Consider the following 13,189-nt stretch of genomic DNA (forward strand, 5'->3'; position numbering starts at 1 on the left):
CCTATAGTGCCACCTCAAAAAAAAAAAAAAGGAATAATAATTGCACCTCTCTTGTTGCTTAAGATGCAACAATTTTGTAACTCACACGCATAGGAGATCAAAATAGGTATGAGAGTAATGAAAAGCATGTCCTTAATACTTGTGTCACTCTGTCTCCTGTTAATGATTCCAAGCTTAACTGCAACACCAAACTACTTGTTTAATATTTGTGCAAACACCAGTTTTCCTGCTAACAGCCTTTACAAAGCAAACCTCACCGTCCTCAACTCACTCTCAACCCATGTTGCCAAAACCCACTCGGGCTTCTATATCACCGAGTCCGGCAACCGCACCAAAGATGCCGTTTATGGGTTTTACCTCTGTCGTGGTGATCAGAACGCCTCCTCGTGCGCTGATTGTGTTACCACCGCCACCACTACCGACCTACCTAATACATATTGCCCCACTTCTAAGGTACGGAGTATATTACTGTCTCCATTCCAATTTTATATTAACAGATAAAGTTTGTTAATCATAGGAAATTAATTTTTACAACTAATTTCTCCATATAAGGGGCGAAGCTACCTAGTAGCAAGGGGTGGCGGTCGCTACCCCAAACTTTAAAAAATTGGTTTAGAAGACGGATTTTTGCTACCCCAAATATTGCTAAATAGCTAATAAGTAAATGTTATCTCATTAAATGATGGTAAAGGCTTTGGTTTTCAACCTAATGCCCCGGGTTCAAATCCCACTGGCTAAGACAGAAATTAAATCCTGGCTTCTCTCCTTTATAATTTTTTTTTAGCTACCCCAGAAATTAAATCCTAGCTTCGCCCCATGTCTATTTGTATAACATAGAGGGGGATCATTTGCGGCCATGGTCGAACATGCGCTATAAATAGTGTCCAACAGACCTAATATACCTTGTACAAGCCGGTTCAAGCGAGCTGACTAGTGATCTCCATGTCCGCCCATTTTAAACTAATGGACTTGTCTTAGGTCATCCGGGAATATGTCCTTCCTAACCAATAAGAAGCCTTCATACTAATATTTTCCTTATATTTTATTTTATATTTATAACTTTTAGATGGACATAAAAGCTCCTTATTCGTTAGGGAGGACACATTAATAGTCCTCCCGAAAGACCTAAGAATTTTTCTGTAAAATATAATTAAATTAATATTTTGTAAAAAATTAAGACTAAAAAAATACATCAAGTATATACCAAATTAAATAAATCATCGCAACTCTACTAAACATATAGAATTTCTAAGTCATAATTGTTAGGGTGCAAACCCATGTCGCACATCGGTAGAATAAAGATGAAAAGATCATCTTTATAAGTATCTATAAAATATAATAGCACGAGGCCTTTTGGGAAGGAGCTCAAGTGTAAATCCGTGAGGGTTTGACCCAAAGCGGACAATATCGTACTATTATGGGTTGTGGACACAAATGCAGCAGAGGCCCAACACGGGATATTCACACTTCCGCACAACAAGTGGTATCAGAGCCCAAGGTTCTACTTGGGCTAGACACGGAGATTCATCGGGACCAAGACTTGAAGATGGACGTACACTATAAGGCGTGGAACTCTTATAGCTCGAGGGAGAGCTAATATGTTCGCGTAAGGCGACATTGGTCTCATGGTGATGAGACGGCAGGCCGTCCAAGAGAAGATCGTCAGCGACCCGGCGAGGTGGGCTGATCCTTAATGGAGGCAACAAAAGCGGTCCATGGTAAGTCCAAAAAGGCGGTCCGGTGTGACGCGCTGAGGCAGTGGATTCAGACCAGTCTAGGGTATATTGGATGCAGAGGAGTTTGGTACGCAAGTGTAGCACAAGCCCCGTGAGACACATGGTGTGTCGTTTAAGGGGAGGTTATCAAGACTTGGTGATGTGGGTGTCTAGGTGATGAGGCTGTAAGGTGTGGGAGTTCTCCATGGAGGTCAAAGTCCGAGTCAAGATGATGGTCCTTGGTTTGAGGGGAGGATTGTTAGGGTGCAAACCCATGTCCCACATCGGTAGAATAAAGATGAAAAAATCATCTTTATAAGTATCTACAAAATATAATAGTACGAGGCCTTTTGGGAAGGAGCCCAAGTGTAAATCCGTGAGGGCTTGGCCCAAAGCGGACAATATCGTACTATTATGGGTTGTGGACACAAATGCAGCAGAGGTCCAACACGGGATATTCACGCTTCCGCACAACAATAATTAAATTGATTAATTAAACATAATTGGAAGTTACAAGTCTTAAAAAAATTAACGATATGAAAGAAATTCAAATTTATTTCTTTTATCACTAACACAAATTTGATTTACTGATTTAGCTTAGTCATACTATCTTTTTTTATTTTATATAATGTAATACTTAAGCGGGCTATCAGCCTATCATTGCATAGATAATATGTTTATTGACTTACTAGTTTAGATTCCGTGTTTGCACGGTATTATAAAGTTTTAATTTTTAGTGTACTCCGTATTATTTAAGAATGTAGATAATTTTATGCAAGATTTAAAATATAGAATGTTTTAAATATTAAATTTAAAAGATTATTTCATTAATAACCCACTATATTTATAATATATGCCAAAAATACTAAAAGCTTGTTAAGCTTAAGAAATATGTTTTAGGCGAAAAAAAATAAGAGTTTCTCTTATTCTTTGAGGAAATAGAATATTATTTAACATGCATGTAATATTAATTCTTTTCATGTTTGATTGTGTATGTGTATCACATCTAATTGATATATCTTTTTTCTTCTTTCGTCAACAGGTGGCAGTGATATGGTATGACGAGTGCATGGTGCGGTATTCGAACGAGTCTCTATTTGGCAAAATGGAAGTCGATCCTCATGTGTTATTAATGGGTGACAGTCACACCGGGAACGGTACATTGTTCAATAATGTTATGTTGAAAACTATGAATGGTTTGGTAGCTCCAACGGCTAACAATCAATCTGGTATCAAATTCACGACAAAAATGGTGAATTTTACCAAATCGGACACATTGTACGCGATGGAGCAGTGTGCACCTGACTTATCAACCGATGATTGCAACTAGAGGTGGCAAACAATGACACGACACGAAAACACGACACGAACCCAACACGAAACTAACGGGTTTGGGTTGAGACTTAATGACCCATTTATGTAAGTGGGTCGACACGAACACGACACGATATTTAATTGGGTTGGGTTAGGGTTGACCTATATAAACACGAACCCGACACGAATGACTTGTTTACTAAATTAATCCTAATTTTTCTTGATCTTCCATCACATAAATATACTTAAACTTTCAAAATATGGACGTGACACGAAAACACGACACGAACCCGACACGAAATTAATGGGTTAGGGTTGAGGCCTTATGACCCATTTATGTAAGTGGGTTGATACGAACACGACACGAGATTTAATTGGGTTGGGTTTGGGTTGGAGGGATTGTGACCCGTTTACATATGACACGAACACGAACCCGACACGACCCGATCTATTTGCCAGGTCTAATTGCAACCGGTGCTTGACCATTGCTATTAGCAGGCTACATATCAAGGAAGGTTCTCGGACTTTGCAGCCTTCTTGCTATATCCGATATGAGACCTATCCGTTTTACATTGGTGCCGTTAATTATTCCTCATCTATCCTACCAGTCATTATCCCACACGGTAAGTCCTAAATCCTAATCAACATACGTCTTACATTTCATTAAAATACACATTTCATACCATTACTTAAATCTGTTGATTAATTCAATTGTTTTAGATATTTTTTATTAAATAAAAAAAAATAATAAAAAACATTAAAAAAACAATAAATTATTCACTTGCAGACTATAAAAAATATACTCCCTCTAATCTAACAACGATCACAAAAGATAATCCGTAATCTCCCAGATAGAATGTAAAACGATAATGGAATGATACGTCACCGTTTGGATATACTATAAGAGTATCACAGTTCACACTTCACACACACTGTTGAAGCAACCATCTAGAAGGTTTGGAGTGGAAAAGTCAAGAAGTCGTCCGCATGGTTGACTTGAAGTCAATCTATCTATAACCTCTTAAGATGCAAGAAGTTTCAAAAATACTCCTTAGGAACAGTCACTCTCGTGCTCCTCATGTGCCTTGTACCTAGAATAGTACTTTCACTGTGCTCTCACATTTCTTCCTAGAATAGCTCCTCAGTTTACCCTCTTTCAGTCTCCCCCACTCATTTCAGAATTCACCTTACCAAATTCCATTTCCTCATACCTATCTCCCCTATCAATTCCAGTTAACTTACTAATTCATTCATCTTTCTCATTTTATTTATTTGATTTTAATTTTAATTTTAATTTGTTTTGACGATATCCCACACATAACAGCTTGTTTTCCCTCCCCCATTCAATATCCCACCACAATGACGAAGACGATGTTGAATTAACGCGATGGCTATGACGATCTGCTGCTGATGATGGCGACGATGGGAGCGCAACCCTTGATGATGACTATGGGAGCGCCTTAACCATACCCAATTCTCCTTTCTCCATTCAGAACCCTCACAATGATGGCGACGATCGACATGCTGCTGTTGGCGCTGATGATGACGATTATCTATTATGGTGTTGATTATGATGATGATGGAAGTTTGTGATATCCCATTCGACTACTTTTGTTGTAAGTTCTAATTACTTGTGATAGGATTAGAATTAGTCTTTCTTTTTGAATTACTGTGATAATTTGTTGATTTATGCGCCATTCTGTTCATGTATGTACATCAATCATGTAGTAATTATTTGAGCAATTTATTTGTTTTTCTTGATTTCGGTCCTGAGCATTTGATTTTCATTTTGATGGTCAAATTCATTTATTACTTTATTTTGATATGAGGTTTTGTGTTGTATATGATGCCCCCACGAAGTGAGCTCTGACGATTTTCAGGATGTGTCGTCGTCTCTACCTATAGGTCTTTGCTTATTAGTGGTAGTGTTCTTAACTATTTTGTTATTAAGTTTTACGATTATTTCTGTTATTAATTTATTATTGTTTTGATTCTTAATGTTTACACTTTTAATTTCGGTTTTACACCTTCATTTCAATTTTAGTTTTACATATAGAACAATTATTTATCTGGGTATTTGATTTTGATGGGTAGTAAGTTCTTTGATTTTTAAAAAGTTAATGGTCTTGTGTTTAAAGTTGTATCTACCCTTGAATGTTTATCCATGTTCGAATTTGAGTTTGTAGTTGATTGTTTTGCTTGATTGAATTAGTTTGCCCTTTCAATAGTGTTCATTTGTTCAGTATATCAAAGTTCGATTACCATATTTAGGTTTCTACTACTATGATTAAGGTAAAAACAGTCATCTAGGGGAGATCAGATTGCGAGAGCACAATCGGAAAAGATAGGTCAGGTGACTGCAGTATTCGTAGATTCCCTATTTTCAATTTTTTGCCATATTCTAATTTCAGCAGTTGTGCCATTTCTTAACGTTCATCTTTATTTGTGATTATTATAGTCTAAAAGTGTAACATTTTGCATTTACATATTAGGAACTAATGTATAATGCACAATGTTAGTTTTGGCGTTGTCGAGGGTTTCAGTTTGTTGCATTTGTTCTGTCCCTTTCGTCTCAATGTGTATAGTTCATTATGTGGTTAGGTAGTACATCACCCTCACGAGTTTGACAATAATACTCTTTCCAATTGTCATAAAAGAAAAAAAAAAACATATTTTACGTCATCCAAGTGAACTTTAAGGCAGGCTAGGCAGCACATATGCAGTCAGCATTCGTACGGTAATAATTAGTATTTCCAGTCGAAGATTAAAACAGTAGAACTGAATGCTACATGGCAAGCAAATCCTATTTTTCAAAGATTATGAATGTACAGATTTAAGTAAGCTAAATGCTCCAAAGGTCGTTAACAGTCGGAAATGACGATCTTCTCTTAGCCCCATGCACTCTTGTGTTTCGATGTGGCCGTCAAAAAAGCAAAGAGCAACACCAAGAGTACATAAACGGGTATTACATTACTCTACTTGTGAAAGACCCCCTCCTGTCTCGGCACGGGTTATGAATGAAAAAAAACACTACTGTCACAACTCTTTCATCAACTATTTGTGTGTCTGCAAATATAAACTGGAGTTTATAGGAAAAATGGATGAACTTGAGTTTCATTCTATATCTACATCTTCTTGTGAATTCCTTGCATAAACTTCTATTATATATTAAGGAGGGCTAATGTATATATGAGACTGACCCATATTACGAGTAGTCCTGTATTGATTTCAGTTTTCAGAGGATTGTTGTATGTATATATTGGTGGAGATATTAGTTCAAGCAGTTGTTATCTGTTGTTTAATTGTGGTACATACTACCATGTACAACTTCTCATTCGTTTTAGTTTCGTTTTCGCTTGATTCTTATAGTCTGGCCTTTTAAAATACTTAGTTTTACATGTTTATTTTAGTTTTCGTTAACCTTTTCCGGTTGAATACTATAGGTGAGGTTTTTTGAAATCTAATTGCAATTGTTGAGGATAAAGAAAATCGGGCAAACAAGGCCCTCGACTTGGTATGTTTTGCAAATAGAGTCTCCTATCAGTGTATATGTTTCTCTTTCTTTTGTTTTTATTTCTTTGACGATTTTGTGTTATTTGGTGTTTCCGCCTAAGGTTCAAAAGTGTATCAATATCTGAAACAGAATCAGGTGAATAGGCGTTCTAGCTCTTTGTTTTTTAATTCACTGTTTAACGTGCATTTTTATCTGATGTTCTACATTGTAATTTAGAACATTGTTGCTTTGTTATAAGCGTTAAGGTGTTTATATACTTTATCATAGAACATTTTCCTTTTCTGAAATAAAGATATGGTAATTGTTGTTTTTTCGCCTATTACTTCACAACTAAGGCATAATAAATTGCGAAGGCGGAAGTTTAGCTGAGTATTTAACACGTATAATAAATTTCTGGCTCACTGCCATGACTACTGCTGAAGCAAGCTGATGCGGTTCGTTAAAAATGGCATGCTGTTTTCTGCAGTACGCATAAAAACTACGTCCCCAGCTTCCTGTGTATATTAATTAATATTTTTCCTTGTTTACAGATCAACTTTGGAGCAGAATGAGCGAAGAGGCATATAGAATTAACTAGATATATAAAATATGTTTTCTTAACGAGGTCCAAGCTTACTTCTTTTTTATAGTTGATTGGGATAATGTAAAGCACTAAAGCCCCTCACATTGGGTCAGTCAATCAATCGTGTATGTCTGTCGTGTGATTCTAGCTCCATCACTTTTAAAATAGTTGAGGCTATTTTGAAAAGATTTTTGTAATAGGAACATTATTTCCATTGCTTTTGGCAGAAAATTTTTATTTGACGGAGTGTTTCTTATTGTTGTATATGGCATTTGTGTTCTTTAAGAAAATAACCTTTGTTTATGTAGTAATACCTTATCCGCCGCAAAATTGCTTAGCGGCTTGTTTGATGCTTGTGGTTAGGCATCTGTATTGGACCACTTGTCATCAAACGTTATTTACCTGGACAACCGCCTAAGAGCGGGTTGCTTATTATTAGACATTATTTCAGTAAAAAAAACACTAAATTATACGAGTACAATTGAACACTGATGGGCTCATGGCATTCACAATCTTATGCTTCCAACTCAAGACCATCTCTTAGCTCCGTCAATGAGATATTGGGAAAGCTGTAGATTTTATCCATACTAGGTTATTTCGCTGCTCTCACTCATGTTATCTATATAATTACTATGTTATGAGTTTAGATGATGCCGTTTGGCATGCGTTTATAGGATTATCACGTGAAGCTGCATATTTCAGTTGAAGATGGCTTTCCGTTTGTAATGAATTATGTCTCTCTTTTATGCAGGATCGTGGAGAGTGCGGTAAAGGTGTAACAAATGTACAACCTGGAGACCATGTAATTCCATGTTAGCAAGCGAGTGCAACGAATACGAATTTTTTAAGTCAGGTTTTTTGTGGAAATTGGAAAGGTCGGGGCAGCACTGGAGTTTGAGTTATGATGAGTAACCACAAGAGTCGTTTCTGTGTCAGTAGGAAACCTATTTATCACTTAATGGGAACTTCAACATTTAGTCGGCTAATTCTTGGAACAATGGAGGTCATCTCCCTTTCCTCTTTTCCACTCACTTCCGTTTTTCTACCAAAATCTCTCCGATTCTAAAGGATAAGTTCTAAATATTTGGACGCGTACTAACGATAAGTCTACAATTGCTAGCTAAACTAGCCGTTAAATCATAGTAGTAGTACGCATCACCTAGGTCCGAAACTCGTCAAGAATATAACTAATTTTGTTGCCCTTTTTAACCCCCCCCCCCCAAACAAATGGCTTTTAGAAAACTTTTCAGGAGGACCTGTTTTTGTAAATAAAGGCTTGGGCTGTAAAATAGATTCCATTTTGTCCCTGTGCATGCGATTTCAGTGGCTACTCATAACCGGGAAAGAGCCTGTTTCTTTATCTTAATAGTAGTTTTTGATCCTGATGAGTTTCAGAACATGGATATCGTTAAAATTTGTCGGTCGAGTTTGTGTGGTTGCGTGTTTGTCTTTTAAACAGGCACTTACTGTCTTTCCATACGTAAATAAAGTCCTTAAGCATGGAGAACAACAGACTGAACGGAGTATATAGTAAGCTAATTTTAGCTATAAATGTTTTCTTGTCTGACATCGTTTAGTAATTGATAATTGATTCCTTTTGTTGATCTTCTCAATTATTCATGATTAAACGCCTTCGGCGTGATCCTAATGTCAAGGACGCCTTTCGCATGCTTTCCCATGAACTGTTTTGTAGGCGTGTCAGGATAGTATATATGAGATTAAACATTACTAAATGTGTTAATACAAATTGTCATTCATGTTCCGTAGGTCTTTTTGGCAAAAAAATGTCTATTCCTAGGTGGCACTGTCATTTCGTCTTTTATTTTTTAGTTGTCATTAGACATTTTGTTTTCAAAAAATTTCGTGAGTTGTGTAATAAATACTACGCTCGCTCCGCAAATTCTAAATATATGTTGGACCATCTCCATTTATTTTAATGTATTTCTGATTTACTAACGCTTAGCATTTTGACAAATTGGGGCACCGCGCCCGATAGGGCGTGGTGCAACAACTAGTATATATAAAAACCTCAGAGGTCTTGGTTAACCTAACATTTGTATAATATTGTCCACTTACATTAATACCGGGGGCCATTTGCTGCTTTTATTCGGTCACATTCACTGTACCTTTTAATAGTTGCCTCAATTTAACTAACATGTTGTTCCGTCACAGTACGCTCGTAGAATCGAGAGCGACAGATTTATTATTGATGTAAATATATTGCGACAAAATATAACTGAGAAAAGTCTAAAAAACAAAACTTAAGCTGTGTTCCACTAAAAAAAGTTGCCATTGTGAAAAATTACAAGTTAACAATAATATTTGTATAAGGCCTTTGTATCATATGTATTAGTGTAAATTGTAAAATCCCTTATCAATACTATATATTAATTCTAGAAACCGAGTGACTTCAATGTAATTAAATAAATTTATACAAATTAATTATACTATATAGTTTTAAATCAATAAAGATCATTTGTGCGATGGGGACGAAAAAGGGACTTCAATGTAAATATTATATAGTTCTGGTTGAAATATAAATTTAGAGAACACCGGAATATGGTGATTTTCCTTAAAATAAACATGTCCCACTTATGGTATTAATTACTATATATATGTTAATTATTTTAACATAAACAGATATAATATACGTATAATATATTTTGGAAACTATTAAAAAAGTAAATAAATCAAGCTAGATTTCCAAAAAATATAATATTTCATAATTATTTCGACTTAATTAATTTAATGCATATATGTAATATATTTAATGCATATATATAAATCACTCATTGGATACTTAAAGAGTAAAAGTAATTATGTTAGCAGTGAACAGAATTGTAGTAACATTGGATATAGTAATATGATAGTAAGCACTCATTTGAATGGTCAAAGTAACAATATTAGCAATGAGAGAGAGAGTAGTGAAAGTAATATAAGTAATAACAGAAGTAGTGAAATTATCAATATTAATGTACAAGTAGTGAAATAACAATAATTACGACGGGAGTAGTAAAAGTAGAAGTAATAATAGCAAATATAATAAAAGTTAACAATTCTAAGAACAAAAGGAAGTATATATGAAAAATTAGCTAAGTAATCGATTTAAGTAAAATATTAATAGCGGGAGTAGTGAATTTGTCTCATAATTTATTTTATGAGTTATGCAACTTTAAAGTAGCTTTATTTAATTGAAAATATATTTTAATACTAAATAGAGGTAGCCCGGGCGAAGCCGGACACCCATACTAGTTTACTAAATAAATAGGTGAACTCAAAAATTGTCCCTCCAAAAAGCATCTTTTTAAATAAGGAAGTTATTGATAGTTTAATTATACTCACTAATAAATGTAATTAATGACTAAAAAATATAATTTTATTATATAATTATTTTCACTAAAGTTAATCTTTTATTCAAATTATATAATTTTCACTAAACACTAAACTATAATATTTTATTTAAAGTTTAAATAATATAAAATTTTAAAATATAAAATCTTTTATTAATGCTAGTATTTGATAATGACTTGACTCATACTATTCATGCTAGGTATAAACAAAAATAAAAATCGTTTTGTTTACTTTTATAACAAAAAATAATGGGTTATTCTACGTAGTAACCCTGTGTTTTTTTGAATTCTAGCTGGTAACCCTTCGTTTTTCAGCTATCCACATGGTAACCCTGAATTTATCAAAAAAGGTTCTTCATGCCCCTCAACTTTTATTCCGTTAAAAAAATCCCTTAGTTTGAATGTTTATTGAGACTTAGGTTTGTCTTTTACACTTCAAATGCTTAAATGGCCAAGTAACTATGGTCTTCTCAACTCAATTAAAATAAATAAACCACGAATTTTCCTAACAAATAATTATATTATAGATGTGGTAAGAGTATAATTCATAACCTTTTTATTATCATTCTTATTATCATCATTTTTATTGCTTAACAAATAAATAAACCACGAATTTTCCTAACAAATAATTATATTATAGACGTGGATCGGTATTTTTACTACTTTAATATTCTTTGTTAAGCAATAGAAATGATGATAATAATAATAATAATGATAATAAAAATATTATGAATTATACTCTTAAGTCTTACCACACCTAGAATATAATTGTTGTTAGAAAAAATTGGGGTTTATTTATTTAATTGGGTTGAGAAGACCATAGTTACTTGATCATTGAAGCATTTAAAGTCTAAAAAACAAGCCCAAGTCCCAATAAACATGCAAACTAATGGAGTTTTTTAATGGAATACAAGTTGGGGGTCACGGAGAACTTTTTTTGATAAGTTCAGGGTTACCATGTGGATGGTTGAAAAATGAAGGGTTACCAGCTAGAATTCACAAAAACACAGGGTTACCGCGTAGAATAACCCAAAAAATAATTGAGAGAATTTCTAAATTGGAATCACTAGCTTTGTGGTATAAAAAATATTTTTTAAAAAAATACATTTCAACACATTACTCAATTTACAGTTCGATTAAAAAATACATTTAATCACATTACAAAATACAATAACGAGAAAAATGAATAATTAATCAATTTTACTTAGTTTTCCTGGTTACAGTTAAATTTTTTTTTCTCATATCAAAATATAATGACGTGAAATATGAAAAACTAAAATGGTGTTATATTAGCAAAAGTAAATAATCTAAAAATACCGCACATTTATTGCGCGGGATCTAAACTAGTTAAAGTATTATTTAATTTGCTCAAATTTCCCTAAACGGTCTTACGCATGAGTGCATGGCTGCATGAGACTTTCTCGTCCAATAAATGGTTAGCGCTAAGTTTATGATTTACATGGAGGGGAATTGGGGGAAAGTTTGTTTATTGTTTAGAAGTGTTCAAAAAGTTGCCTGAAGAGATTTAGGACTACGACAATAGAGTTGATGTAGAACCGGTAAACAATGACACGACACGAAAATATGATACGAACTCGATATAATATTAATAGATTTTAGTTGAGATTTAATGATCTATTTATGTAAGTGGTTCGACATGAACACGACACGATATTTAATTGGGTTGGGTTTGGGTTTGGGTTGAGCTCTCTAACACAAACCTGACACAAATAACCTGTTTACTATATTAATCCTAATTTTGCTTCATCCTCCATCACATAAATATACTTAAAATTTCTAAATATGGACATGACACGAAAACACGACATGCACAAACTCGATACAAAACTAACGGGTTAGGGTTGAGGCTTGATGACCCATTATTTATATAAGTGGGTCGATTTTTACACGACACGATATTGAATTGGGTCAGGTTTAGGTTGGAGGGTTTGTGACCCATTTCATGTGACACGAACACAAACCCGATACGACCCGATCTGTTTGCCATGTAAGTTCATGTTTAAACCTTAAATAATTACACATGCTTAAAATGTAATAAATATCACAAAGCGTCTTGCTTGTGACGGGCTAATCTCGTCACAAGCTGAAGACCTCTCACAAAAAGGAAGAGGGGACAAGGTGGGGCACCCCCATGTGCTCCCCCATTCACCTCTTATGGGTATTTTGTGAGAGGAAATGGTATCCGTCACAAGCTTGTGACGGATATCGCCGTCTTCAATGAGATTTTGTGTTAATATCATAAAAAAAAATTGGGAGTATATTATTTTTTTCGGTTAAATGTGAGTATTTCATTAATCAAGCAATCATGAAAACATTCTAGTACATTATTGTGGACATGAGCCCACCTGCGTATGCCCAGCCGATCTGTGGACAATGGCAGCGGTCTTTTGAAAGCCACGCTCGGCGGCGTAAAGGTGCTTTCGACCGGATCGTTTTAGATCGGTCGGTTTCGTCTCGGTAAGGGTCTCGAAACGATTAGAGATGTTCGGAGTCGCCGCCAAGCATTTGTGGGATGCCTGGAACCCGTTCGAATTCCACTTTATACCTCGGTCAAATCGAAGCACAAAGCAGCGTTTGACATAGGTACTAAAGATAAGGAAATCGTCCCTCTTTAGCATCCTATCTCTAGAATGACTCTCGTACGCCCTGGATAAGGTCGTCCACTATCCAAAGTTTCTGAGTAAGAGGTGAAGGTACGTATTGGGAAGCCCTT

The 13,189-nt window shown here is 34.9% G+C and overlaps 1 protein-coding gene and 1 long non-coding RNA gene across 2 annotated transcripts in view; both read left to right on the plus strand.

Moving 5' to 3' along the window:
* LOC141642614 (cysteine-rich receptor-like protein kinase 10) overlaps window positions 1-4,763 on the plus strand; it is a 43,704-nt gene extending 38,941 nt beyond the window's left edge. Inside the window, exon 8 of the mRNA XM_074451462.1 lies at window positions 4,354-4,763. Coding sequence (XP_074307563.1) covers window positions 4,354-4,392 — 39 coding nt within the window. The 3' untranslated portion in view covers window positions 4,393-4,763. The remainder of the gene's footprint in view (window positions 1-4,353) is intronic.
* On the plus strand, window positions 5-3,657 carry LOC141642621 (uncharacterized). Its single transcript, XR_012543369.1, has 2 exons — window positions 5-453; window positions 2,758-3,657. It is a non-coding gene; the product is annotated as an uncharacterized LOC141642621 (long non-coding RNA).
* Window positions 4,764-13,189: the final 8,426 nt, after the last annotated feature.

This window comes from Silene latifolia, chromosome 2 (assembly GCF_048544455.1).
Source record: "Silene latifolia isolate original U9 population chromosome 2, ASM4854445v1, whole genome shotgun sequence".
Classification (NCBI taxonomy): Eukaryota; Viridiplantae; Streptophyta; class Magnoliopsida; order Caryophyllales; family Caryophyllaceae; genus Silene; species Silene latifolia.